This window comes from Zophobas morio, unplaced genomic scaffold (genome assembly GCF_036711695.1).
Source record: "Zophobas morio isolate AGI-343-1 ecotype UQ-CSIRO unplaced genomic scaffold, CSIRO_AGI_Zmor_V1 ptg000046l, whole genome shotgun sequence".
Lineage (NCBI taxonomy): Eukaryota > Metazoa > Arthropoda > Insecta > Coleoptera > Tenebrionidae > Zophobas > Zophobas morio.
Window position 1 is genome coordinate 213,676 of NW_026972151.1, and position 24,172 is coordinate 237,847.

The following is a 24,172-nucleotide window of genomic DNA, read 5'->3' on the forward strand; positions in this document are numbered from 1 at the left end:
TTTTTTGGCAAACAATGAATAGGTTAAAATAGTAAATTTTCGCGTTAGTTGCAGCATATTGTATAGTACGCATAGCAAGTTTTTCATGAACAAATATGTAGTATTTTGTTTTAACTTCTGTCTAAGAAACATCGACTTTGTCACAGAATCTTCGTCAAGCTTCGAAAGAATAATTAAACAATGAAAATATTTCCACCCGCTTTCCCCCGAACTAATTGGAAGTTCGCTGATGTTTCTTCCAAATAAAACAATTTACACGAAAGTGAATTAAATGTAGATATATCGGGACAAAACTGCATCAGACCATATGTTGCATGTTATCTATAAAACACCCATAATGCAATCATTCAACAATCCATTGTGCCCGTGGCACGAGAGATAATCACATTTTACCCTAATTTACGTGTGTCATAGATACGCACACCGAACGACACAAACACAAATCGCGCTGCTAAAATCACCCCAACCGCAACTAAAAATTAAATGCCGCGACAATGCAAACTCATTTCGATTAATCTAGGTTAATGAAGTTTGGATTACCACATGTGTAGAAATAGATAATGGAACATAAATCCATTGCTGCTGAAGTTATACCAAATTAGTGGAAAAAGAAAATGCAGTAATCCTGTTGTATAATGAGCTAAAATTTTTCGGGATGATGTAAACGAATATACCTTTGTAATTAATCTGTTGTGGAGTCTTTTGCGGTGAATGCATAATGGGCACATTGTTAGTGGTTTTTTGCATTTGCATAGAGATGGTGATGTACTTTAGCTTGATGGCATTTACTTCTATCCATTATATTTAAAGTCCCGCTTTACTGTGGACTGGGATGCCTTAATTAGTTTGTTTTCGACATGTTGGAAGTTTCAGGTGCGATAGCTTCGTATACATTATTAATACATGGCGAGAGCACCTTGTTTTATCACTTCAAAGCATTGAAGCAAAAACTGGTTACTTATTTAGTAAATGTTTTTATAAACTGTAGCACTCGTCGTGTTTGGAGCTCTTACTGAAGGAAACTGAATTATAAATAGATAGCACCTATCATGAGCTGCATGCAGCTGACTAGTTTACAAATTTTGGACCAAGTTTAATTTATTGATGTTTACTCGGTTGCACAAAACAAAGATCATTTAACATCAAAGTATAGTCGTGTTGACACGCAGTACATCGTAGTACTGTATAAGTGTGTGTCATTTTATAGAGTGCCTAATGGGCCAAGTTTTCTACGAACTGTAATATATATGTTATAACATGGAGCGCTTGACAAGTTAACAATTCTGGGAGAATTCCAGGGATTTGCATCGGGGGGTTATGTAGTCTTTTTGTATACTTATAAATACCACTGACAGTGTTTTTGCTCTCAGGCGAATTAGTTAGTAGTTCTTCTGTTTTTCCGATTTACTAACCCTTCCATGGCAACCTCAAGTCGTCATTACATTACAGTCAGTCACCGTGGTAGATCGCAGGTGTGTGAAGCGTGTATCCCTATCTTTTCTTCATCAACATTATGTCTGTATGTTTAAATTGTGGTGCAGGCGTTGGGAATGCAACAACAATTCCCTGAGAAGCTTGTCAAGGGTCACTACATATTAAATGCGATGCTAAATGGACTAGGGCCAGTTAAGGGAGAACGCTAGACGACAGACAAACTTGAATTAGGCGCCATTTGTTGCCTTAAACGCAACCAAGCAAGCAATTCTTCCGAAAATCTATGTGCCGCGCCGGGATAGACAATTACGAGACATTGGTCATAAAAACATGGTAAGCGGATATTGAAGAATAGTGATAATTTTAGACAGGTTGCCGACAACAGACCTTCAGCACAGAATAATCATTTCCCGTATTCTTTTGAAATATTAATTTTAATGTTGGATTTGATGAGGTCGATAATATGCAGAATGCAATGGTGTTAGTTTTTGAAGATCCATTCTGTTCAAGCTTTTATTTAATTTGGGGTTGTTGTCCTCTTGAATGTCTGAAGTGTATCATTAGGAGACTGAATGTTATGGTTACGACTTTATTAATTCACGTCATCATCAGGTTATGTTTAACATGCTAGTAACATGAATATTAAAACTTATGAAAATACAATGATAAAATTAATAATTAAAATGCCCGAGATTAACACAATTTTAGAAAGCCATGAAGAGTTATATTCTGGTGGTTGTTTCGACAGAACTTCCCTCATCCCTAAAGTAGAATGAAACATATCTAGCATTTACTGAAAATTATAAAATTCGATTTTGAGAATTTTATTTTTTTATGAGAATATACGTTGAAATAAACATATGTATGCAAATGTAAAGAAGCGTGCTACGCGTATGTTTCAAATCAGTTTTTTCTTTACAAAATTTTGTGATCACGTCTTGACCATTTTTGCAAGGACACCTATACCAACTTGTGCAAAAAACTCATCATATTTTGCACATTTTAAGTAGGATTTATTAGGCAAAATTTTTACACCATCAATTTTTGAGGGGGGGGAGAAGCAAATATATTTTGATTAAAAATTTGCTATACTTACAATAACTTTAAAACGTCTGTAAGATTTCAAAGCATTCGTTTGCAGTTACTAATTAATTCAATAAAATAAGTTGACTCATTCAGTAAGTTTTTACGACACCCTGTAGAAGCAAATTTAAAATAATATTAATGCAATGATAAACCATAAGTATAAACTTGTGATAGTTTCCACATTTTAGGTAGGATTTATTTGTCAAAATTTTGAAATGATGTCATCAATTTTTGGGGGAATAAACAGATTCATTTTAATTAAAAATATACTATACGTACAATAACTTTAAGCTTCTGCAGATTTCAAAGCATTCGTTAAGCAGGTCAACAAAATAAATTCACTCATTATAAGCAAATGTAAAAAAATTACGTATAGGACTATGCTATTTTGTACTATTTAAAACCCATTAACTATGTATAATTTTCAAGTGACGTCATTACATTGTTGATGGGGGTGATTAGATAAAGTTTGGTTAGCGTTTCACCATCTACATGACAGTAGAACTGCGGGCACTTTGGGTCATTAGCGAGTGACGTCATCCATTAAGCTAATGACATCAATTAATTGCACATTAATTGCTCATTAAGACCCATTAAGCTAATGACAACAATTAATTACTCATTAGTGAAACTGCTTTAATTACCCGCAGCCAAATGTAATTAATGACCAATCAATAATGATATCACATCCTTATATTATTTTAATTATTATTATGATTTTTAAATTTATTTTAGATGAATTAATGAATTAAATAAATTTATTGAAATATATATCTCCTTACTTATAATTTATCAAAGTAAAGCTATCTCTTTTCCTCTTATATATTTTGGTATAATTTCGAGCGCTCTAAGATGATTGCCAATTGCAATTAATTACTAATCAAGATGATATCAAATTTCTTATTAGTCTTCGAAAATTAATGAAATCAATTTTTTTACATTCCTTTGTGTCTATGTGTACGTCACTGTGTGAATCATCTGGTTGTGTACACTTTCAAAATGGTAAATTTTTACTTAATATAATTCTAATCGCATTTCTTGAATTTTTGTGTCACGTGATTAAATAAGTCATACAAGTGTACACGTTTCTAAAATGATAATTAAATTGTCATTAAGTGACGTATGAGGATATATATAGCGTTCAAACCAATACATTCACCAGTTCAGATTAGTGTTCTTCTGGTCTTGCTTGAAAGAGACGTGCATTTCGTGCTCTAAATACTTATTTACTTTTCAACAAATTGGTAAGTTAATTTTCATGTTAAAAGAATAATAATAATTCTAAAAATATTTAAATTTATAGAAACAAATGGATACCCCAAAACGGCGCTTTGCGAATATTCGTGTTGCTGACATGAAAAGGCAAAAGATGGCTGATGATGAAGAAGAAGCGGCTAGTGAAAACAATTTGGGTACATCTTCCGTTAATGTTATGTCGCCGGAGTCGCCGGTACCTCAAACCCCTGAGTGCGCATTTTGGGACAACACCCAACGTAGTGCCGACGAAGATAAAGCTGACAGCATCTTCGACGACAATCTAGATGAGGCCATGTCGGCTGCAGTCGATGCGCTCGAGGCGATACAGGAGCGTCGGAGGATCGCAAATGAACGTTATCGGTTAGTTGATGAAATAATGCTTCCACTAACTAAATCTGGAAGTAAATTTATTTCATTCGGTGTGAGACCATTTAAAAACTTTGAAGCGGTTGTTAAAATCCACAATCCACAATTGACAGCGGCAGTGATCTTCGACGATGAAGAATATGATGATTTTGTCAAGAAATTGGGTAGAAAGATAGCCGAAATAAGAAGTGTAAATTACACAGGTGATGCTGATGTGTTTTCAACAAGACGCCACAATGTAACATTTCAATTCAAAGAAAAAGTGTTTAAAATATCGTGCTCCGAAGAAGATGTCCACAAACCTTTGTATGTCAAAAATGATACCCCCTTGAAGATACACAAACATAAATCATACTTCCAATCTCAGCTAAGCAAGCGAATATCAGCTCGTCGGCCTATCTATGATATATTTATCAATGATGTAGCACTTCACGTGATGGAGAATAACAATGCAAGTATTGAAGAAGCACTTCTTGATGTTATATCAAAAGGTTATGCCGAAGATTGGATCTTACATGAGATGTGCATGAAGACACCACACACTTTAATATATCATGTTAATAAACGCGTCAAGTACTTTAGGGAACATAACGATTATTATTATTGTACGCAAGAAATGTAACACGAATATTATATAAATGTAACCAAAATAGTATAAATAAATAAATAATAATATTTTGTCTCAGTATTTCTTTAGTAATCCATCTGTGAGAAACCTATTTTAACCAAACTGCTTTTACGATCAACATGGATTTAAGATTTAAGCATCCATTCACAGCTATCGTTGCTGGTCCTACATCGTGTGGTAAAACAGTGTTCACGAAAAAGTTTATAGATAATATTGGTGCTATGTGCGATGTCGAATTTAAGAAAATTATATGGTACTATGACGAAATGCAATCGATTTATGAAAGCAACGGACTAATAGAATATAAACAAGGCCTACCGGACATGAGCTCGTTCACAGGCTTGCAGCCCACTTTAATAATACTTGATGATCTTATGAGTGAAACAGGAAAATCCGTGGTCGATATATTTACTAAAGGATCACATCATCGGAATTTGAGTGTATTTTATTTGACGCAAAATATTTTTCATCAAGGAAGAGGGCGGAGGGATATTTCACTGAATGCTAATTATTTGATTTTTTTCAAAAATCCAAGAGATAGGTCTCAGATTAAGTATTTAGCAAGACAAGTGTTTCCAGAAAATTTTAAGTACGTACAAGAAGCATATGCCGATGCTACCAATAGAGCTCACGGGTATTTAATGTTCGACTTAAAACAGAGCACGCCCGAACACTACCGACTGCGTACGAATATTTTGCCAGATGAACAGCCGTCTTATGCTTACATTCCCAAAAAAGGGTATAAATACGCGAAGCCATATTAAAATGATTTAATTATTCAACAATGTCGCGCAGTGTTCGAAACAGTTCGGACGTTATTAAATTTTTATGCAAAACTAAACCACACTACAGGAAAGCATTGTTAAAATCGGCTGATAAAGATCTTATTCACAGTATCTGCGAATGTGTTTATAATATTTTAATCGGCAAAGTTCCTTTAACGAAATCGCAAAAAGTAAATATATCCAAACACAAGACTACTCTTCGTAGATTAGTCAAACCCGGTGTTTCTTTCCGATCGAGAAAGAAGCTGATCATACAAAAGGGTGGCGGTTTCCTACCTCTATTGTTAACGCCGATAATCTCTGGAGTCCTAAGCAGTTTGTTCAACAAATAATTAATAATAATTTACTAAGAGATGGAGCACGCTAAGAAGATGGTATTAATCGACCCCGAAGTATATGAACAGACACAAAAAATCAAATCTACATTGCCTGACACATTATCGCGACTAGATGAAGAAATGAAATCTGTGTTAATGAACAAACAATTAAGTGATCACGACAAATGGACCAAGTACAGTCAAGTACTTCAAAGGTATCCCAATGCTGTTAACGTGACGCGTAAGCCGATAGCTTTGTCTGTAACGGATGAGAATAAAGACACTGTCGAAACGATGACAACCTCTCTTAACGAAAATGACATTTTAATTAGTGTACCAAAGACTTTTCGTTCTAAGGCAGAATTTTTGTTAAGTAGACTGAAAGGTTCGAATAGTATTAAATGGAATGAAAAAGGAGAAATTTCGGTTGATGGTGTCGCGATTCATGGTTCCAATATAATAGATTTGACTAATGACATATTGAGGTATAGACAGAATATACCCGACCCTACGGGCTGGCAGTCGTTTGCTCGAATAATGAGTAACATAAATATGCCGTTTGAAGTGATTGGTAATTGGAAACGTCGCGCTTTTATTGTCGGCAGTACCAAGACGCCACAGAACAATATTGAAGATGTGGGAACATCGAAATCAAATAATTCGCAAAAGAATCGTAAAAGAAAGACTAAGGGCCGGTTTATAGAACAGCGAGTTAAATATTTAATCCTCGATTAGTTTAACAGAGAATTAAAATGTGGAATATGAGCCCGTGATTGGTTAAAATATGCCCGTTGCCTCGCAACGGACCTCAGTTAAAAGTTAATCGCGAATTAACTTTAACTTCGCTTTCTATAAATCGGGTCTTAATATAACACATCCCCAGCTGAAGTGAAATCTAGTCCAGAACTTTTATTTGAAACGCCAACAGCTACTACGCAGCGTCGAGAATCCGAAAATTCTAAAAGTAAAATCAAGTGGTCAAAACTTCAGTATTAGATTATGGATAGTTTAGAAGAAGTTTACTATAATCCAAAACATAATGCATCTTTTTCAAGCGTTCGCAAATTGTGTAAAGCGACAAACAAACCACAGTCGCAGGTCAAAAACTGGTTGCGCTCGCAAAATGCGTACACTCTGCACAAACAAATTAAACGGAAATTTCAACGTAACAAATATCATGTAACAAACATAGCTGAACTTTATCAGGCAGATCTTATCGATATGGTGAAGTTTAAAAAATGTAACGATGGTATAAAATATTTATTGACTGTCATCGATGTGTTTAGCAAATATGCCTGTGTTAAAAAACTGAAGACAAAAACGGCATCTGAGGTCGTAAATGCGTTTGAAGATATTTTTTCTTGCAGTGAACGTATACCAAATAACTTGCAATCCGACCGCGGTAAAGAGTTTATCGCAGCAAAAGTGCAAAAGTTATTTAAACGTCACGGTGTAAATTATTATACAACTAATAACCCTGATGTTAAGGCTGCTGTAATTGAACGCTTTAATCGTACTCTAAAAACAAAAATGTTTAAATATTTCACACACAAAAATACATATCGTTATGTTGACATGCTTCAAAATTTCGTCGATGGGTACAATGCAACCGTTCATCGAACAATAAAAATGGCTCCTAAAGATGTTAACGATGACAACATATTGACCGTATATTACAATGCTTATCACGATAAAAGAAATATCAAACTACCGCAACAAATCTACAAAGTTGGAAATTATGTAAGAATATCAAAATACAAACATGTCTTTGAAAAAGGATATGAAAACAATTGGAGCGAAGAAATATTTAAAATCACGAATGTGATCAAGAGGATTCCGATAGTCTACAAAATTTCAGATTTGCTGGATGAACCTATTGTGGGCACATTTTATCATCAAGAACTACATACAGCGAGTAAATTATTCGCCAGACGCCACTTTTCCTATTGAGAGGGTATTAAAAAAAAGGTATAAAAGAGGAAATTGTGAAATTTTAGTTCAGTGGAAAAATTATCCTCCTAAGTTTAACACTTGGATACCGGCTAGCAGTTTAACACAATTATGACTCGCGATTTTTACTTGACTCTATTGAGTAACAGTTCAATAAAATATTTTCCCGAAAACAAGACAACAAGCTTTTGTACACAACTGCCAAAATCTATTCATTTAGACGGGGAGTGGAGTGTTGCGTTAACAGAAATTCAATATCCAGGTTCGATAATTAATGTCTCAAACGATGACGTTGGTATTTATTTCAAATATAATTTAAATATGAAATCTATGCCTGAGAGATCCTTTCGTGACGATCGGTTAAAACACTGGATAGAAAACATGTTAAAAAGCGGGCAATACAAGTCACTGCAAGAAATAATTGCAAACAAGAGTAAAATTTCAGAAAAGGTGGAAATATTATACAAGGATAAAATATTGCCTGGAAATTACGGTAGCGTTGAAGACATTCTGACAATATTGAATTCAAACAAGTCGCTTATGCGTGATAAGGTAATATTCAATTTTAATAAAATGACTCAAAAAGTAAGCGTTGGATGTCCGACAAAGGAATTAGAAAGCTTGCACTTAAGCGCAAGGCTAAGCCTCATATTGGGGTATGAGCCAATGACAAACGTATTAAATAGAACCGGAACATTTCCGTCGAATATTTTACTTGGCCTTCCGTCACAACTTTTCGTGTACACAGATATAATAGAACCTCAAGCCATCGGTGATGTTTTCGCCAAAGTACTAAGAGTTGTAGTGGTTGACAGCAATAATTACACATATGGAGCACAAATGACGCGCGTGTTTGGCCAGCCTCACTACGTACCAGTTCTGAAGCGAGAATTTGAAAATATTCAAATTGATATAAGGTCAAGTACAGGTGATCTTATACCATTTCAGTTTGGAACGTTGTGCGTGAAACTGCATTTTAAAAAGAACTGAGCAAGAAAAATAATGCATATGTGTCCATATCATCAATATTACGCAAATCAGGCCGGGTCAGGAGTTGGTACTATATACAAAGGAGCCAGCGGCGCGGCGGGACGGGGCGGGCGGCACGGCGGGACGGGGCGGGCGGCGCGGCGGGACGAGGCGGGCGGCGTGGCGGGACGGGCGGCGGCGCGGCAGGACGGCGCGGACTAGCAAGTGATTGGGTAAAATAAATAAATAAATAAATAAATTTTATTACATATATGTTTATTAACTGCTATAATCTATTACAATATTTCTATTTTTATCTATTTCTATTATATTATCAAACTCTGCATATACTAAACAATTTACTGTCTCGTTCAAAGCTTCTTTAAAACCAACTTCTATGCGTAGATTTCCGCTCTTGACGAGATTCCAGTGAGAGGCACAACTTGCCGATAAATCAGGTGTTAAGTCGAAAGCTATCAGCGTATAACCACCATCATAACGCCGCCGACTTATTCCATTACCTTCATTTAAAAAATGTATACCAGTGCCAGAAAACAAAGTGTGATACATATTAACAAAAAGTTTGCTGTCGGCCCCAAAATCCGGCTGGAGTGGTTTAGATGGTAGTTGATTACCGTCGACGTAGAGAGCCAAAAAGTTCATGTTGAAATGTTGAAAGTTGAAGGGATTAAACTTGTAGTGCCCATCAAAAGCCTTATTGGTGACAAATCCTATTATGACTCGTTTTGGTAATTGTCCTAAATACACATTATCTAATGACTTTGACTGAATGCCGGCTGGTAATGTTAAAACTTTTATTTCCGTTCTGGTAATTGGGTACTTTGCTGTTGTTTTTTTTAAAACATTAGTTAACGATAACATTACCGTTGGATTTATTTTCACCTTCCTTATCATTAAAGTTGCGTCAATAATAATTTTTAATTTTCCACTGCTATTTGACAATAAAACAAAATTATCACGCGATCGTACCATTTTCACTCTTAAATCGACGCCATTGAGCAAAAATTTTTCCTGATTAAAAATATCTCCGCGTAAGTGTCCGATCAGATCAATATGTTTACTACCGGCTGCAAATTCTTTTCTTATTTTGTATCCGTTATTTGCATCACCCAAAATATCAATTTTTGAAGATGTGTCCCCATACCAGAGGGCACTACTTAGATGCGAATCCTTTGCAGCCGGCCCGTAATTGAGTAAAGATTCAATATAGCATTTGTAGGCGTAAGTGTTGTTTGGTGGTGAAATTAATTTTTCGTTCAAATAGACATCGACTTGACTAAACATCGAATGCAGCAAATTATTAACAGGTGCTATTTCGTCTGTAGCAGCCAAATCGGTTCCTTCGTCTTTTGTAACCTTTACGACTACATGAAGCATTGTATGAGCCAAATCCATAAATTCATCACTGCGACCGGTAATCGAAAATTCCAAGGGGCCGTCATCTGTCAACGATGATACATTTTTAAAAGGTATCCAACGTCCAGATTCGATAGTTGTTTGAGTTGATGGTACGGCAAACAAATCTAGCTCAGACTTGGCACATTCGCACGAATGAGAATGAAGAAATGCCATCGTTAATTAAAGATGTCACGAGGTACAGAGAAGCACTTCTTGTTCTTCTTCGCGGTATTGCTCTTGCGAACACTTGAAACTTTATGGTGTTTATTGGAAACTCTTTTCTTTTTTATAGCTCCCGAACCTGTCAACTGGCTAATTTTTTCGTCTGCTTTACGTTTCAGATTTTGTGCAGATTCAGTGACGCGCGTTTTTAGACTTTCAGCCAAAGGTCTCTGATTAGCTATGTCGCCTAGAATGTAAGAACTTGTCTTAAGAGCTTCTTTTCCCAATGTCTTTACTCCAGATTTAAAAAGAGGTGTTATACTACGTAAAAGTCCTCTGAGAAAACTGCTGATTCCGTGTCCGCGTTGATAACTGGCTCCTTTGTATATAGTACCAACTCCTGACCCGGCCTGATTTGCGTAATATTGATGATATGGACACATATGCATTATTTTTCTTGCTCAGTTCTTTTTAAAATGCAGTTTCACGCACAACGTTCCAAACTGAAATGGTATAAGATCACCTGTACTTGACCTTATATCAATTTGAATATTTTCAAATTCTCGCTTCAGAACTGGTACGTAGTGAGGCTGGCCAAACACGCGCGTCATTTGTGCTCCATATGTGTAATTATTGCTGTCAACCACTACAACTCTTAGTACTTTGGCGAAAACATCACCGATGGCTTGAGGTTCTATTATATCTGTGTACACGAAAAGTTGTGACGGAAGGCCAAGTAAAATATTCGACGGAAATGTTCCGGTTCTATTTAATACGTTTGTCATTGGCTCATACCCCAATATGAGGCTTAGCCTTGCGCTTAAGTGCAAGCTTTCTAATTCCTTTGTCGGACATCCAACGCTTACTTTTTGAGTCATTTTATTAAAATTGAATATTACCTTATCACGCATAAGCGACTTGTTTGAATTCAATATTGTCAGAATGTCTTCAACGCTACCGTAATTTCCAGGTAATATTTTATCCTTGTATAATATTTCCACCTTTTCTGAAATTTTACTCTTGTTTGCAATTATTTCTTGCAGTGACTTGTATTGCCCGCTTTTTAACATGTTTTCTATCCAGTGTTTTAACCGATCGTCACGAAAGGATCTCTCAGGCATAGATTTCATATTTAAATTATATTTGAAATAAATACCAACGTCATCGTTTGAGACATTAATTATCGAACCTGGATATTGAATTTCTGTTAACGCAACACTCCACTCCCCGTCTAAATGAATAGATTTTGGCAGTTGTGTACAAAAGCTTGTTGTCTTGTTTTCGGGAAAATATTTTATTGAACTGTTACTCAATAGAGTCAAGTAAAAATCGCGAGTCATAATTGTGTTAAACTGCTAGCCGGTATCCAAGTGTTAAACTTAGGAGGATAATTTTTCCACTGAACTAAAATTTCACAATTTCCTCTTTTATACCTTTTCTTTAATACCCTCTCAATAGGAAAAGTGGCGTCTGGCGAATAATTTACTCGCTGTATGTAGTTCTTGATGATAAAATGTGCCCACAATAGGTTCATCCAGCAAATCTGAAATTTTGTAGACTATCGGAATCCTCTTGATCACATTCGTGATTTTAAATATTTCTTCGCTCCAATTGTTTTCATATCCTTTTTCAAAGACATGTTTGTATTTTGATATTCTTACATAATTTCCAACTTTGTAGATTTGTTGCGGTAGTTTGATATTTCTTTTATCGTGATAAGCATTGTAATATACGGTCAATATGTTGTCATCGTTAACATCTTTAGGAGCCATTTTTATTGTTCGATGAACGGTTGCATTGTACCCATCGACGAAATTTTGAAGCATGTCAACATAACGATATGTATTTTTGTGTGTGAAATATTTAAACATTTTTGTTTTTAGAGTACGATTAAAGCGTTCAATTACAGCAGCCTTAACATCAGGGTTATTAGTTGTATAATAATTTACACCGTGACGTTTAAATAACTTTTGCACTTTTGCTGCGATAAACTCTTTACCGCGGTCGGATTGCAAGTTATTTGGTATACGTTCACTGCAAGAAAAAATATCTTCAAACGCATTTACGACCTCAGATGCCGTTTTTGTCTTCAGTTTTTTAACACAGGCATATTTGCTAAACACATCGATGACAGTCAATAAATATTTTATACCATCGTTACATTTTTTAAACTTCATCATATCGATAAGATCTGCCTGATAAAGTTCAGCTATGTTTGTTACATGATATTTGTTACGTTGAAATTTCCGTTTAATTTGTTTGTGCAGAGTGTACGCATTTTGCGAGCGCAACCAGTTTTTGACCTGCGACTGTGGTTTGTTTGTCGCTTTACACAATTTGCGAACGCTTGAAAAAGATGCATTATGTTTTGGATTATAGTAAACTTCTTCTAAACTATCCATAATCTAATACTGAAGTTTTGACCACTTGATTTTACTTTTAGAATTTTCGGATTCTCGACGCTGCGTAGTAGCTGTTGGCGTTTCAAATAAAAGTTCTGGACTAGATTTCACTTCAGCTGGGGATGTGTTATATTTAGTCTTTCTTTTATGATTCTTTTGCGAATTATTTGATTTCGATGTTCCCACATCTTCAATATTGTTCTGTGGCGTCTTGGTACTGCCGACAATAAAAGCGCGACGTTTCCAATTACCAATCACTTCAAACGGCATATTTATGTTACTCATTATTCGAGCAAACGACTGCCAGCCCGTAGGGTCGGGTATATTTTGTCTATACCTCAATATGTCATTAGTCAAATCTATTATATTGGAACCATGAATCGCGACACCATCAACCGAAATTTCTCCTTTTTCATTCCATTTAATACTATTCGAACCTTTCAGTCTACTTAACAAAAATTCTGCCTTAGAACGAAAAGTCTTTGGTACACTAATTAAAATGTCATTTTCGTTAAGAGAGGTTGTCATCGTTTCGACAGTGTCTTTATTCTCATCCGTTACAGACAAAGCTATCGGCTTACGCGTCACGTTAACAGCATTGGGATACCTTTGAAGTACTTGACTGTACTTGGTCCATTTGTCGTGATCACTTAATTGTTTGTTCATTAACACAGATTTCATTTCTTCATCTAGTCGCGATAATGTGTCAGGCAATGTAGATTTGATTTTTTGTGTCTGTTCATATACTTCGGGGTCGATTAATACCATCTTCTTAGCGTGCTCCATCTCTTAGTAAATTATTATTAATTATTTGTTGAACAAACTGCTTAGGACTCCAGAGATTATCGGCGTTAACAATAGAGGTAGGAAACCGCCACCCTTTTGTATGATCAGCTTCTTTCTCGATCGGAAAGAAACACCGGGTTTGACTAATCTACGAAGAGTAGTCTTGTGTTTGGATATATTTACTTTTTGCGATTTCGTTAAAGGAACTTTGCCGATTAAAATATTATAAACACATTCGCAGATACTGTGAATAAGATCTTTATCAGCCGATTTTAACAATGCTTTCCTGTAGTGTGGTTTAGTTTTGCATAAAAATTTAATAACGTCCGAACTGTTTCGAACACTGCGCGACATTGTTGAATAATTAAATCATTTTAATATGGCTTCGCGTATTTATACCCTTTTTTGGGAATGTAAGCATAAGACGGCTGTTCATCTGGCAAAATATTCGTACGCAGTCGGTAGTGTTCGGGCGTGCTCTGTTTTAAGTCGAACATTAAATACCCGTGAGCTCTATTGGTAGCATCGGCATATGCTTCTTGTACGTACTTAAAATTTTCTGGAAACACTTGTCTTGCTAAATACTTAATCTGAGACCTATCTCTTGGATTTTTGAAAAAAATCAAATAATTAGCATTCAGTGAAATATCCCTCTGCCCTCTTCCTTGATGAAAAATATTTTGCGTCAAATAAAATACACTCAAATTCCGATGATGTGATCCTTTAGTAAATATATCGACCACGGATTTTCCTGTTTCACTCATAAGATCATCAAGTATTATTAAAGTGGGCTGCAAGCCTGTGAACGAGCTCATGTCCGGTAGGCCTTGTTTATATTCTATTAGTCCGTTGCTTTCATAAATCGACTGCATTTCGTCATAGTACCATATAATTTTCTTAAATTCGACATCGCACATAGCACCAATATTATCTATAAACTTTTTCGTGAACACTGTTTTACCACACGATGTAGGACCAGCAACGATAGCTGTGAATGGATGCTTAAATCTTAAATCCATGTTGATCGTAAAAGCAGTTTGGTTAAAATAGGTTTCTCACAGATGGATTACTAAAGAAATACTGAGACAAAATAATATTATTATTTATTTATTTATACTATTTTGGTTACATTTATATAATATTCGTGTTACATTTCTTGCGTACAATAATAATAATCGTTATGTTCCCTAAAGTACTTGATGCGTTTATTAACATGATATATTAAAGTGTGTGGCAATGTCGTAGGGTGGTGGGAAGGTCGTGGGGTTTAAATCCCAAGATCGCCCTCTGGATCTACACGGCAATAGTCAGACCGATGCTGTGCTATGGAGCTTTAGTTTGGTCGCCCAGAGCCAGACAAAAACAACAGCCCTGCAACTTGAACACGTTCAGAGAATGGCGTGTCTCAGTGTTACAGGAGCAATGAGGACCACTCCCACAGCGGCTCTGGAGACTCTTCTTTGCTTAGCACCTCTTAACCTTTACATAGAGGAAGCGGCAATGACGACGTCTCTAAGACTTCACTCTCTGGGAGTATGGAACAAACAAGGCCGCACAACGAAGCACACTCGGATCTTAACGGAGGCGTTCAACAGAATACCCTTGTTAAGGATGGGCTGTGACCGAATGGGCACAAAATTAATATATGAGAAGACATATAGAATATCAATGAATGATAATTCAGAAGGACGAGCCGACATAGATATCTATGTCGATGGTGCCAAAACAGATAGTGGTTCAGGAGCCGGCATCTACTCCGAACAACTGAACGCACAAATTAGTGTACCTCTCGGCACCCACACGTCTGTCTTACAAACAGAACTGATGGGAATAATGCTGGGAGCTAGAATCATTGCTGAACGTGAAATCGGCAACAAATCAATACGCATACTTACTGACAGCAAGTCTGCACTACTAGCCCTGGACAGCTGTATGGTTCGATCCGGGCTGGTTTAGGAGTGCAGACAAACGCTAAAGTATGTAACGCAGAGGAATAGTGTGGAACTTTGTTGGATCAAAGGACACAGTGGCAACGAAGGAAACGAGAGGGCAGATGAGATGGCGAAGCGAGCCGCGCGCATGCCCTTCTGGGGACCCGAACCGGCAATCACGCCTTCGGTCGCCCTCTCGAACGAACTCGTAAAGCAATATACCCAGAGACGCCATGAGCAGATATGGGTGAAGTTTAGCAGCTGTCGGCATAGTAGAGCTTGTATGGCGACACCAGACCGTAAGTTGACGAAATTTTATCTCTCACTTTCAAGGGACAAACTGCGTAAACTGGTAGGATTCCTTACGGGACATTACCAGTTTAACAAACATCTATATACGATAGGGGTGGTAACAGACCCAATCTGTCGTGGATGCAATGAAGAAGAGGAAACAGCTGAGCACATTCTTCGTGAGTGTCCAGCCCTAGCCTCCTACAGGGAATCCATACTAGGGGACATCTGGCCTAGTATGGCAAATATCAGGGAGTTTCCACCCTCTGCATTACTCAAGTACATTCAAGCAGTTGGGTGGCTTGACGAGTAGAGGAGCGGGAAAACACCCTGATATGGACTTGGGGAAGGTACAATGGGCCCAAAGGCGAGGCCTAAGTGCCGGCTGGCCACGGTCAGCCCCCATAAATTAAGAATCCAGAATCCAGAATCCAGTGTGTGGTGTCTTCATGCACATCTCATGTAAGATCCAATCTTCGGCATAACCTTTTGATATAACATCAAGAAGTGCTTCTTCAATACTTGCATTGTTATTCTCCATCACGTGAAGTGCTACATCATTGATAAATATATCATAGATAGGCCGACGAGCTGATATTCGCTTGCTTAGCTGAGATTGGAAGTATGATTTATGTTTGTGTATCTTCAAGGGGGTATCATTTTTGACATACAAAGGTTTGTGGACATCTTCTTCGGAGCACGATATTTTAAACACTTTTTCTTTGAATTGAAATGTTACATTGTGGCGTCTTGTTGAAAACACATCAGCATCACCTGTGTAATTTACACTTCTTATTTCGGCTATCTTTCTACCCAATTTCTTGACAAAATCATCATATTCTTCATCGTCGAAGATCACTGCCGCTGTCAATTGTGGATTGTGGATTTTAACAACCGCTTCAAAGTTTTTAAATGGTCTCACACCGAATGAAATAAATTTACTTCCAGATTTAGTTAGTGGAAGCATTATTTCATCAACTAACCGATAACGTTCATTTGCGATCCTCCGACGCTCCTGTATCGCCTCGAGCGCATCGACTGCAGCCGACATGGCCTCATCTAGATTGTCGTCGAAGATGCTGTCAGCTTTATCTTCGTCGGCACTACGTTGGGTGTTGTCCCAAAATGCGCACTCAGGGGTTTGAGGTACCGGCGACTCCGGCGACATAACATTAACGGAAGATGTACCCAAATTGTTTTCACTAGCCGCTTCTTCTTCATCATCAGCCATCTTTTGCCTTTTCATGTCAGCAACACGAATATTCGCAAAGCGCCGTTTTGGGGTATCCATTTGTTTCTATAAATTTAAATATTTTTAGAATTATTATTATTCTTTTAACATGAAAATTAACTTACCAATTTGTTGAAAAGTAAATAAGTATTTAGAGCACGAAATGCACGTCTCTTTCAAGCAAGACCAGAAGAACACTAATCTGAACTGGTGAATGTATTGGTTTGAACGCTATATATATCCTCATACGTCACTTAATGACAATTTAATTATCATTTTAGAAACGTGTACACTTGTATGACTTATTTAATCACGTGACACAAAAATTCAAGAAATGCGATTAGAATTATATTAAGTAAAAATTTACCATTTTGAAAGTGTACACAACCAGATGATTCACACAGTGACGTACACATAGACACAAAGGAATGTAAAAAAATTGATTTCATTAATTTTCGAAGACTAATAAGAAATTTGATATCATCTTGATTAGTAATTTATTGCAATTGGCAATCATCTTAGAGCGCTCGAAATTATACCAAAATATATAAGAGGAAAAGAGATAGCTTTACTTTGATAAATTATAAGTAAGGAGATATATATTTCAATAAATTTATTTAATTCATTAATTCATCTAAAATAAATTTAAAAATCATAATAATAATTAAAATAATATAAGGATGTGATATCATTATTGATTGGTCATTAATTACATTTGGCTGCGGGTAATTAAAGCACTTTCACTAATGAGTAATTAATTGTTGTCATTAGCTTAATGGGTCTTAATGAGCAATTAATATGCAATTAATTGATGTCATTAGCTTAATGGATGACGTCACTCGCTAATGACCCAAAGTGCCCGCAATTCTACTCATGACATTCATGACACATGTATAGAATTTAGGAACAATCAGTTTCGTAGTTTCCGAAATTACGTGTCTTACGACTAGCCCTTTCGCTACGAAGCTCGAATTAAAATTTCTTGCCTCTAAAACGTACGGTCTTCGTTTCGAGGACTCCATTTTTCGTAAACATACGTCCTTCCTACACAGGATACAAAATTAAGATGAATCAAGAGAAATACAACCAAACATGTTTAGTCAACCAAGCTGGCATCACCAGGGCAATAAATGTACTGGATATGTATATTGATGATATCAACTTGTTTAACAAAACGCATAGCCTTGTTGATATATTCAATTTAGTGTTATGGATTTATTTTACTCAAGTATTTCAGGTCATCTACGCAGGTTTTAAAGTATAACCACTTGTATACTTTAATTAGAAAGCATTAACGTGCTAAACGAAACTAAAGTTGAGCTCACTATTTGAATGATACCACCTAGACGAAGACCGTAATTTTTCGTAGAGAACAGAAAGCAGAACCCTAATTTATGCAGTCAGTGCCATCTGTGTACAACGGATTTAAAGAAAACGTACAGACCAAATGCGTACGGGCTTCGTCCTAATTAAGAGATACAAGTGAAAAAATACGGTTTTTCTTCAAACGTCAGAAATACGGGTCATTGCATACCTCAATTGATAAATACAAAGTCCTACTTCACTGCCTTGACAGGAAAAAAAATTTCTGCTTAGGCTGCAAAAATTTTTTGCTGCCGCTGAATCAACCAATGAAATTTAAGCCTAGCCGTCTTATGTGTTGATGTTGATGTTCTCACTGTTACTAGTGTTTTGTGCTGCCAATGTCAATCACAGACAACTGTCATATGTCATTTGTCACAATTCAGTCGGTCAGAGCCGAAGATTCGAATTATAACTGTTACCTAAATTAACCAATCATCATGCGCAAGCAAGAAGTATATAAAAAGGTAAAATTTTACAAAGGGCACTTCACGATTTCGCACAAACTGTTTGCACACAACTCTTCTACAGCACCCCCTGAACACGTTCCTCACCTTCAAATGTTGTAGAAATCCTTACTTTTGCCACAAAAAAATTGTTAAATTTCCCACTTTTCAATGGGAAGCCGTTTCCAACATAACCTAACTTTTTATAGTCAACAACACGCGTACATGTAACGTCGGGTATTTAGTGAAGGCAGGGCGCTTCGCGCCCTGCGCCCCATTGCATACATACCCCTAAACGTGGCACTTCTTGCTCCGTGGATCATTGTCATTGGAATTCGTGCGAATTCAACTATGTGTGTAGTTGGTTGCCTACATGTGGCGCAACTAATAGGGTGCAAACCATAGGGCGAAAGGGGCGAACACTAAATATTTTTTGTGACACAAAGAAGCATTTCCACAACTTTTGAAGGTAAAGAACGTGATCAGGGGGTGATGTACAAGAGTTTTGCACAAACAGTTTGTGTGAAATCGTGAAGTGCCCTTTGTAACATTTCACCGAAGTAACAACATTTAAAATATTGTAAAATAATAGTATTTCTAGGAGTACGTGATGGAATCAAAGGTATTTTGATTGCTAGAACTTGTCCTCTACAGATTTTAAAGGTGGCATATTTAGGTGAAGGTTGTTTTAAATAGCTGGAATTGGAATATTAAACAAGAAGAAAAGGCCTCTCGGTGAATAAATTTGCCACTGACCTATTTTCACATCAAAGTGAAAAACTATATCGATACTGAAAGAAAAAAATCACACAGTTATAGAGTATAGTGACTCCAATTTTTCTGCCTAGGCTGTTTTCGCATTTTTTCTGCCGGTCATCAGCGGCAGAAAAAGTGAGGGGTAGGTACCTACCTGTTTGGTGATTATGATTTATGATCAAGTGTCTGAATGTTTTAGACCTTAGAATACAAGTTGGTTATCGTATTAGTGCTTTAAGAATCAGTTCTAAGTGATTTTTGTCACAATTTCCTAGATTTCAACATTTTCATGTCCAATAAATTGGATCCAGTTTCACGTTTGAAGAAAAAATAGCATGTTTTATACGGAGAAAAATGACTTTTCGTGGCTCATCTGTAATTGCCGGCCTCGCGCGCTCGGCCGTCAAACGTACAGATTCGCCACGAAAAGTCTCATTTTTGCTCCTTACAAAACAATATACTATTTCGTTCTAAAGCACACAAATTATTAGACCGTATACGTACGGTCTTCGTAGCTAAAGGGCTAGAGAGCGGATTTTATGAAATTTGCATATCCGTTATTTTGTGCATATATATAAGTCTTGATATTTAATATGTGAAGGAATCATGTTAATTAAAAATGAATACAGCTATAAAAAATAGCATATTTGCATATATTTGCCTTCCACTGCATATTTCACGTAACGGGTGCATATTTTGCATTTTTATCAAATTTGTGCTAATTTGAAAAAAAAAAAATTGTCATTCTATCGGTATTTACGAGGAAAGATGAAATTTCATGAATCATATTGCAAATGTCGTCCAGAGCTTCAAATAACTATGAAAGGTTTGGGTTTTATGGTACTTTGGATAAACCACTGGGTGTTAAGCCATCCTTCCAGGTAACTTCGCGCCCTAATTACTTTTGGAAATACGTTCATCCCCAATATTTTTGTTCGTTACTTCAGTGTATTAATGGTATGTTTTGTGGTGATCGAAAGGACATTATCCTATTGTTTTCCATCGTGAGTTTGCATTGAAAGCATTTAAAGAGACACACCTGCATGTGTCGAAGATGACTGAAATTAATTTATGGATTTAACCTTTTCCTGAACTTATTCTTCAAGAAGAAACTGTGTTTTGTCGCGCCTGCTCTAAACCTGTAAGTATTTTTACATTTGTGGACGTAGTACGCAGTTTTTCTATTTACAAATACATACTTTAGAATCACCGGAAAAACTTTTTGTTAGAATATTTCGAAAAATATTTAAAAATAAATTGTTACCAAAATGGTAATTAAATAGTCGATTACTACTATTTTTTAATTTGTTCTGTTTATATATATATATTTTAGTATAAGAATATTATCACTAAAAATGTCATTTATGCGTTAGTGAAATGTAACACTTTGCAATGTGATTTATGTATTTTTTGTAATAAAACGTAAGCACGGGAAACCAGTTTTTGTAATTTGTAAATAAATTTAGTTCGCTTATTAAGCTTTTTTTTTAATTTTTGGAGCTTAAATGATGTAATATATGCATCTCTGCATATATTACATCATTTTTGCATAAATTTGATGCATATCATATGATCATATTTCCCAAAACTCTGCTGCATATTTTCCGCTCTCTACTTACGACAGACGGCAGATGAACAGACAGACAGACAACGGACGGAAATGAAAAACCCATTTTTTCGTAGTCTAGGGATCATGACCCATCGAGAATATTTTACGCTTGAAAAGTAATAGTATTTAACATTATTAGCATGGTAAAAGGGTTTTAACTGGCGGACAGAAGGATATGACTGGCGAGCCGCAGGCGAGCCAGTCACCTACTGGACCCAGTAAAAACCCGTTACCTTGCGTGTATTGTGCAATATTTTATTTGTTTCTCACTTGTAAATAACTATTATAAATTATTAAAACCTCTAGAAGGTCCAATATTTGAAGAAGCATCGTATGAGCTTTAGACGTATTGCCTTAGAAACGCACGTCAGCATGCCACTTGTCATAGCATTTACTGTGTTGTCTAGTCCTGTCATTTAGATTTTTCGATTTATCAGAATGTTCTGAATATTCTCTTTACTACTATTACTATTATTAATGATATTATTAATGCTCTTATACTTCTTATTAAATAAAGATATGCGTATTCTCACATTTTCGAGAGATTGGGGTGAATCATTCTTAATTTGATCAATAAAAAAATTGTTATGACGTCATAAAATACAGCGCGACAGAAAAAGAAAAAAACAAACGGTCAGTTTGGCATCGAATCTGAGACCCCTGGTGCATGTTTCGAGCTGCGCATTGAGCCATCGTATGTTAATGGTAAAGTGTTATTATACCGTGTACATTTTTTGTGAATACAGGGACGTTTAGGGAAAAACTAAAAGTAGATTCGTACACCACAAGTATAGGAGTATACATATTACTGTATAGGATTTAATTCATTTTAAAATACAATTTTTTGAAAGGACGTCATGAAATTGTTGGTGGGGATAATTAACCAAATTTTGGTTAGAGTTTTATCTACATGATCAGTCCAGTAGTTTCAGAGATTATGTGCCTAATAAAATCAACACAGGCTCCATATGCAGACCGATAGGCAGACGGACAGACAGATGGAAACGGGAGACCTCTTTTTTTCGTACTCTAGGGGTCTTGACACATCGACAAAATGTGAAAGTAGCCAGTCGTCCGATTGACTCGATTACAATACTTCCTTGAATTACGCTCAGGAAGTGGAAATCGTATAATTTAATTGAATAACGCGCATCAAATTCATAATTATAGAAGACAGAATTAATATATTTTCTGTAACAAGCATAATTCGAGAAAAAAAAATTGTCTACATACACATTGAGAAACTGCTTTAATAGTTACGTATATTAAGTAACTTCAAACTTAAAGCTATCGAAGTAAAAATAAAGAAATTGATTTTTATGAAACGGTTTTACCACTCTTAATTCTGTTATTAATGAATTTTTGAGCAGTCTACAATAATACGACCACTATTAAGAAAAAGGTAGAAATGCACGGAGAAATTGATTTCCTGGAGTCCTATCAACCACTCTCCAGTGTTTAATCTTTCATTTTTTCGTACTTACCAATTGTCGTAAGGACAGTTAGCGAATATAGGAATGCTTTCGCGAACGTCCACTCATAATTATCCCCTCCAATCCTTCCCACCATCTTCTTCTCTTGCATGGGCTGTTGTGCCAACTCCTCCCCCAGCGACTTAAGCAATTCATCTTGGAACCTGGTGATTTCCTGCGCGGCCAGTCTCGTCCAGTTATCTCTGTATAAAATATTCAGACTGACAGTAATATCCCAGATGTTCTCGACAGTTCTGGCCCTTGCCTCGTCATTCTTCGCTTTAAATTCAGCACTGTGGTTGAGAAACTTTTTGTTGGAATCCGAAGCCATCGAAGTAGTTGCCAGAATTTGCGTCGTGGAATGCTGAAACGTACTTCCCCCTTCGATGGCCAGGAAAATGACGGAGCCGATGAGAGTGTAGCCGAAGAGTAGAATGCAAATGCCGAGGTTTGTGGCGAGACCGGTGAAGAAGGCCTTAGTTCGTGACTTTCTCGATTTTCCAAAGCATCGGCACGTCTCGTTGGCCTTTTTTGGTTTGACGTCTCTCTTCAGCGAATTGGTCTTGCCTGAAGGTGAAAAATACGTGTAATTTATAAAAGTGTAACTTTATTATGTAATAGATAAAGAACAGAAGGATTTAATTATTATTTCAGTATCACAAACTGCTTATTCGGAAGTCGCAGAACTAATTAATAAAAAGAAGTTTGTAAGTGACACTCTGAGTTGTGGACTTTAAGCTGCATTTCGTTTCAATATTGTACTCTCTAACAAATATCTTAGATTACCCTGATGTTCAATGTACAAATAAATCAGTCAAAATACATTTGTTAAGTTTTATACGGGTGGCCCAAATAAAACGAAACAGACGAGACCGTAGGCGCTGTCCCTGATTATCTGAAAAATGACAGGTCGATTAATTCAAGGGGCACGTACTTATAACGTTGCAAGATTCGTATGTTTGTATGGAGGTGAATGGAGGTGATTTTCAACATTTGTTGCGTTGACATTCTTAACGAGTAAGTCAAAAGAGGTGTTACTTTATTGATTTTTCATAATACAATTTTTTAGGAACCAATCCACCGACTTCCAAAATCTAAACACTATTAGAAAGAGAATTAATAGAGCTTCCGCTGCCTTTTGGCTTAAACACAAGATGCCTTCTGACCCCTAGTGCCATTTAAGATTTCTGACTTGACAGCCGCCCCTCGTTCCTGGGTGAAACTGAAAGAACGAAAATGGTAACGTTATAGGTCCCGCTTGAATAAAAAAATCGACCTATTTGAGCATTTTTTACGCAATAAAGTACAGCGCCTACGGTAACGTCTGTTTCGTTGTATTTGGGCCACCCTGTATATTTCAAATTATTTGATGAATATTTCACTGAACACAACATCACATAGGTGTATTTACCGCTGCTGGAGGGTTGGAGTGAAGTGTCTTCAGTACAGCCGGTCTTTTGTGAACGGAATATTGAAAACTCTGAAACGAATTGAAAAGAAAAACAACGCGGAG

General features: G+C 36.4%; 1 protein-coding gene across 2 annotated transcripts in view; it reads right to left on the reverse strand.

Moving 5' to 3' along the window:
• The window catches only part of LOC135142227 (potassium channel subfamily K member 18), a 593,321-nt gene that overhangs the window by 75,250 nt on the left and 493,899 nt on the right, over positions 1-24,172 (reverse strand). For both annotated transcript variants that reach the window (XM_064073904.1, XM_064073903.1), the window contains one exon: positions 22,672-23,226. In XM_064073904.1, coding sequence (XP_063929974.1) covers positions 22,672-23,226 — 555 coding nt within the window. The remainder of the gene's footprint in view (positions 1-22,671; positions 23,227-24,172) is intronic.